At 41.8% G+C, this 6,955-nt stretch overlaps 1 protein-coding gene across 1 annotated transcript; it reads left to right on the forward strand.

The window, feature by feature from the left end:
* Window positions 1-1,902: 1,902 nt before the first annotated feature.
* On the forward strand, window positions 1,903-4,803 carry gadd45aa (growth arrest and DNA-damage-inducible, alpha, a). The gene is made up of 4 exons (XM_020099888.2): window positions 1,903-2,482; window positions 2,980-3,081; window positions 3,422-3,647; window positions 3,933-4,803. The coding sequence occupies exons 1-4, from the start codon at window positions 2,433-2,435 to the stop codon at window positions 4,044-4,046; spliced, it is 492 nt and encodes a 163-aa protein (XP_019955447.1). The 5' UTR covers window positions 1,903-2,432; the 3' UTR covers window positions 4,047-4,803.
* Window positions 4,804-6,955: the final 2,152 nt, after the last annotated feature.

The following is a 6,955-nucleotide window of genomic DNA, read 5'->3' on the forward strand; positions in this document are numbered from 1 at the left end:
AGTGCACATCAAATTAATTCTTCTGATTCTCTTCCCTCACCATCTGGTCTGATGGTGATGATAAATCCAGCTGGAGTTTGTCAATGGTTCTTTTTTTCCATTTAATAACAACACAACTCAGTGGCAGCCACAAGTATAAACAGTGAGCAGCAGTGACTTCTCTCACTCGGTCCTCACTGCAACCACCAGGGGGCAGCACAACATCCCTTATGACTTACCTGTGTCTTCTATATGTAAGAGAGTAATATTAATGTATCTCTCTGAAACTGATTCATCATTTGAGAAAGTTGTTTTCTTTTTATTTTAAACGTTGGCATGATACAAACAGAATGATTAATCAACTAATCAAAAAAGGAATCAAAAGATTAAATAATGATATAATTTGCAATTGATAACACTAAGTTTTCTCATGTTCATCATCTAGTTGTAACTTTTCATTATCATGCAATTAAAGAATCTAGTAAAAACCGACTCACAGTGACCAGGAAACTAAACCCAACAATGTGCAGTGCTGTTCAACTCACTCAAAAGGCACATTTATGCAACATGTCCGCTGTGTCACATTGACATCATGGGTCCTCGAAAAACAGAATTGTGTGAAATACGTTGCTCCTGCACAAGAACTTGATCTGTTCACCAGTGTCAGGAAACTGATTTCAACCTCCTTTATTAATGTGTCATAGAGCAAAATCTCATAACACCAGTTAAGAAGATAATTGTACAACAGGTCTGCAGTCATTGTTGGACTAGTCATCTCGATACAGACACAAAGTAAATAAGAACTGCTAATACTAAAATACCTGCACACCAGACTCTGTGCCCTCCCTCTAACTACATTCCCTAAATGCAGGTTTTTGTATTAATTCAACATTGGAACTTCATTATCTCCTTACTTGATTTGTCAATATTTCAGTCTCAATACATTTTAGCTATTGTTTGTGTCAACTTTTGGACTATTCATGTTTATACACACAATGATGTTGATTGAGAATAGTTAATTCTATGTTAAAGTTATATAAAACTCTGTCACTTGCCTTCTGCAGAAGAGACACTTGAATTCCCCAGCATGGGATCGAAACTAGCACCATGGGACTCCCCCCTCCTCTGCAACAGTGGAGGAAATAAACTGAGTACATGTACTCAAGTACTATACTAAGGTACAATTTGTGGTACTACTTTGCTGCGGTTTATTCCAATTTCATGCTACTTTATACATCCACTCCACTGCATTTAATAGGGAGTCAATTTGTGCCACAGTTACTTTGCAGATTCATATTTTACATATAAAACATTGAATAAGATTATATGAGAAATTATTTCTTTCAATGTTTTTTTCTCCTCAGTGATGGTTGTTGGTTTTTAACTCTTCAAACACTTGATCAACAGCAAAATTTTTGCAAATCTGACGACGATCGATTATGTGTTTAACCTCCTCACTGTGCCCACACAATGCACTATATCAACATATACAGACTACTATATATTGCTAAAGATGAAATTAATCATTGATATTGCTTTATTGTATATATATATAAAATTAAAGAGGCCATTCTGATCAACAAGTGTGAAGAGTGAACATCAGTAACACAAAGGGGTATTGAGTTGACTCTTTCTATTCAGATGTCAACCTTGATTGAAACAACAGTAAATGAAATAGAGTGTGTTTGGTGCACAGTGAATGACCGTTAGTTTCCAGTGGGAGTTATAGGTGTGTGACCACAGACTGAACATAAGTGTGTTTCCTGCACTTTGACATTTGGCCCCACGCAGTAGCCTTCGCACGCTCCGCAGCGGACCAATCACGGCGCAGCTTGTCCCGAGCAGCGTCCCGTTGCCAGGCAGTTGTCCGGGAAGCTGAGTCCGTCCTGTCCCGCAGTGAAGGTGAGTTCTGACACATCCATCATTCAATCCTTATTCAAGACTCCATCATGACACATCCACTCGCTGTGGGCGACATCTTTAATCTGTGTTATGTTGCATGTTCGATTCCAGCGTGTTGTGACACTGCAGAGAAATAACAGCTGCGATAGAGGAGTTTATTTACGTGCAGGGTTTGGGGGGGGGTGTCTTAAAAGTGAAGTGAAGTGAAGTTAAGTTGAACAAGAAGCGTGTCACATGTGGATCCAGATGTTAGAGGCCAGCAGTGGGCTGCAGTTACGGTAATCCACCCCCTGGCGACCGCGCGGACACGCCCATTACCGCGTGTCTGTCCAATCCCGTCGCAGAACTCCGCCGACCTCATTGGCATAGCACCAATCAGCGGGCGCACGCAGACGAGCTGCTGGGTGTCATTGTCCCGCAGCGTTCTAATGTGAACTTTCCAGGTTTATCTGTCAGTCGCAGCGCAGAGGAGAAGATCGTCAAGTGTGTCGAGCGGAGGAGATAACGACAGGCGAACAAGAAGCCGCTGACTGAGCTCTGAGCTGGAGTTTATGTACAAAATGACATTTGAGGAGCTAAACGGAGATTATTCTCAAGAAAGGTAAATATATGGATTATGATTCATCTGATCGTCGACGCGTGTACTTGTTCTTGTGCAGCGAACGCGACATAGACTCGTGCATGATAGAGGTGATGACGTGTTTTCTGGTGTAAAAACCCACTCGCAGCTGAATGTGCACGTGTTAGCTTAAAGTTTGACCAGGCTAGCCCCCCTGTGATACCCGGGTTAGCTAACACGCAGCGCTGCTGCCGAAGCGAACAAAAAGTGTCAGAAAACAACATGGCAGCTTCTTCCAGGAATATTTCCACTTTCACTCAGCTGTCAACGCGAGTTTAACCCAAAACGCTAAATGTCAGGTGGTTGTTTTCACGTGGTGAAGCTCGGACACATCTGGCAGCTGTGGCCGAACTGACAGAACCGACGCCGGGTGGTTATTAGCTAAGAGTCCGGCTAACGTCATTAGCCCCGGTAAACGGACGCCGGGAAGTTATTTTGGCAGTTCACGGTGTTAACCTTTGTCCGTGTCTGTGTCGCAGGATGGATTCAGTAGCGAAGGCTTTGGAAGAAGTCCTCAGCTCTGCTCTGCCACAGGGCTGCATCACAGTCGGTGTGTACGAGGCTGCCAAGTCTCTCAACGTGTAAGTACTTCAAGCTAACTTCACAGTTACTAATGACACATGCACTGTAAAATATACTTGTAACTATGGGCATGTTCAGAGGTTTCTATAAACAGAATAATACTGTCTGTTTTATTTACTCATGCACGATATGTTTAGTTAAGTGTAGGCTTGTAGTTAATAAGTTACAATCGTTGAGTATTTGCACAGCCTCCAGAAAAACACACTTTCACCTATGCACAATATGTTTGGTTTAAGTAAACACATCTCACTACTCACTGACCATTCTCTTGCCCTGTATGTGTGCTTTGACGCGACTGGATCCATAAAGTATCGTATCTATTTTTCCTTCCCTCCTCAGAGACCCTGACAATGTGGTTTTGTGCATCCTGGCCACCGATGACGAGGACGTGAAAGATGTGGCGCTGCAGATCCACTTCACCCTCATCCAGGCTTTCTGCTGCGAGAATGACATCAACATCCTCAGAGTCAACAACACCGGGCGCCTGGCAGAGATCCTGGGTGGAGGAGCTGGTGGGAAACAGGCCGGAGGGGAACCCATGGACCTCCACTGTGTCCTGGTCACTGTAAGTGTCTTTTTCATTGCGATATAGTTTGAGTAGCTTCAGGACATGTTGTGATTTTGAACATAATGACGAGGTTTGTGCAAGTGAGTGAAACTCTTAATTAAAGGGTGGACTAGTCAGTACTTGTGTATTTCGTAAACATGAGCATGACTCCTCCCTCTTATGACTCCTGAGGACTTCAGTAGGAGGAATTACCTTGTTTGTGCACACAGAGAGGGACTATTGGGAAATCAGTGCAGTGCAAACCATACAAATACATTAAAATACATTTATTATTATTTTCAGAGCCCACACTCGACGTCGTGGAAGGACCCCGCTTTGAGCAAGGTGAACCGCTTCTGCAGAGAGAGCCGCTGCATGGACCAGTGGGTACCAATCATCAACCTGCCTGAGCGATGAACCATCGGCTGCACAAACCTGTGAAAGGACATGTACTTCACCAGCACAGGGGAAAATGGTGTGAACCCTGATGGACATCGTGCCACCCAGAGATCAAATTCCAAAGCACTGCTGATGGGAAAAGAAACATTTTGGAGGAAATCAAAGATCCTGCTGTCTACATGGGATGTATTTAAAAGAAGAAGAAAAAGAGGGCCGCTGGATGGATTTCCACTTTGGACAGGACTGTTTGAAGTTCCGTCTGTCAGCCTTTGAGGTGACGAGATAAATAAAAAAAGAAAGCCTGTGTGCTTTTTAATGTGAAGCTGGACACTGTGCAGAAGGAGTATACCATGTATTTGTTTGGTAAAGCCTCTGTTACCAGTCAGAGAAGTGAGGAGAAACTAGAACACGGAGCTGTTGAGTGGACCAAGGCCTCAGCCTCTCTCTGCAGAAACAAAGCACTTGTTGAAACACTGGACCTTTTTTGCAATTTCACTTATTTGATTTAAATTGTTAATGTTGATGTTGCTATTGTCATAATTTAAAAAGGGAAGGGCTACACATCCAGTGAAGACACTCTGTGTATTTGGTGTTTCTGATGCCAGCTGTTTTTTTGCCAAAAGTAAAATAGTTCTTTTGTTACAATTCTAAGTTATTTCTAATGATATTTAAGTGTATTTATGTTTCATTTTTTTACATAAACTATTTGCAAGAATCTGAATACAACATATACACATATGTATTGCTGTCAATAAAAAGTATTTTTGGAGCCAGACCTACTTGTGTTTTCTTGTTTTTTTCCAATTCTGGAAATTTTAGCAGAGCAGAGCTGCATTCTGACCTTCAGCAGTTGTAAAAGAGGAGTCACGTGCAGATCACAGGGGTCATGTTGGCCTCTGTGGCCTCGGTGCCATCTCTGAGCTGAAGAGAACAATAATCCTCACCCCGCATGAGCTTCTGCCTCGGTCAGCAGGAACAGGTTCATTCATCCACACAGGTTCCCTTTTCACCAATTCTCAGTGATTTGCTGGAGAGTTTAGTGTGCATTTTCACCAGCTGACTTCCTGGGGGGAAAAAAGCATGTGACAATTGGACGCATGCTGCAGAGTTAAATACGGAATGTGAAATTTGATTAACTAAATTTCACATATTGTAATACAAAGAAAATTCATATTAGAAGAGTTTAGTTTGTTAAATTCAGTGTGTGAGGTTACATGAGCTGTTTCTATGCTAGTTGTTGCTAACGCCCTCTGCACTCTGTTCCCAGTCCACATGACTGGAACAACTTTTAAATAATGAAGGCATTGGCATGCAATGCAATCTTGTGCAAGACGGTTAGCCCCCCCCCCTCCTCCTCTTCCAACTGTGTCTCACACACAGGTGATCTCTGCGGAGTGGAATGTCAGTGATGTCACCGGGTAGATGCAAGGCACGAAATCCCCTCGGAAAGTGCAGCGTCATGGTCACGGGTAGAGAGGAGGCAAAGGCTGACCTCGGGTTGTGCAACCCAGATCAGATTCTCATGTGAGACAGACCATGTGACTATATTTCATATTGCTCAATCTAATGATCCATTCATTCAAAGATAAAAACTTTTTTGCAGTTATTTATTTATTTCTAACTTGCCCTTATTGTCCTTTGGTTTCTGGGAAATCATCTGGAAAGTTTTCCCAGTACATGTTTTTTTCATCCGGTGCTGAACCAGAAGCTCAAAAACTGTTTTCTTGAAAATCAAGACAAGCAGGTATTAAAATGGTTGGATGGATGAGACTGAAAGTGCCATTACACCTACTTTTACTTCTGTCAACATGTTTGCTTTCACATAACACACAGGCAGAACTAATTCATGTGTGTAAATCCAGAGCTTAAAGGACATACAGTAAATAAATAAACACCAATACATAATGGCATGATTGAAACACATTCAAACCCTCATTCATTACCCGAGTCTGCTAAGGTTTCACTGTGCACTGTGTGAAAGGTTGTCAAACTTGTGACTGTTATGTATGACTCCATAGTGTTGTAATGTGGCATTGTTGTGATCGGAGGGAAAAGGTTATTTTAAGATTGGCGCCGGGCTGATGTAAGCGTTGTGAAGCCACTTTGACCTTCCAGCAAAGAGTCTGAGGTCTGTGTGACACCATCAACGTGCCGGCTGGTTGTAGTGTAGGTCAAAGGTGGTGAGCAGTGTTTAGGGAGAAGAATTCCATGATCTGATAAGTCACAATGCACTTTATATTGTCATATACAGTTCAAACTGGGAACACGTTGCTTAACATTTAAGAGAGAAAAATAATGTATGCAGCTTCGTATCATACTGTCATTGTGCCTCAGATTAAGAGCATACAGAGCTCAGTGCATTGTGGGAGGGAGAAGGTAAATATCAGGTTAAGATAACACTGTTGAAGAATTATGAAAAATCAAGCATGAAATACATTCTCACACGCAGCTCACACCGACACAGTCCAACACAATGGTGCTGCAATAAATCCCTCATGAGGATTACAGATATACAGTCTATTTTAAGGTGGAATTTCCTGTTAGGTTTGCAGATAATAGCTGAAAGAGGACAAAGGCATTCAGGTCCTTAACTGAAGTAATAGTACTTACTTCAAAATACTTGGTATATGCCCAAGTATTACCTTCCTTGTGCAGCAATCAGTGTTGGAGGAAGTACTTAAAAGTAAAAGTACAAATTAATATACAAAATGTACTCAAGTAAAAGTACCACATTAACTTTACTATTTTAGCAAAAGTAAGTACTTGCTTTTAAATATACATAAAGTATTAAAAGTGAAAGTAATTGCTGAGAGGAGCCTATGAGTTTAGTACAGTAAATGTACTCTGTCCAGTGTCAAAGTAGGATTTCAAAGGCTCTCTGATTTTACAACTTTATTATTCTTACTAGTGCAAGAAGTGGTGACTTC

This window comes from Paralichthys olivaceus, chromosome 16, assembly GCF_024713975.1.
Source record: "Paralichthys olivaceus isolate ysfri-2021 chromosome 16, ASM2471397v2, whole genome shotgun sequence".
Classification (NCBI taxonomy): Eukaryota; Metazoa; Chordata; class Actinopteri; order Pleuronectiformes; family Paralichthyidae; genus Paralichthys; species Paralichthys olivaceus.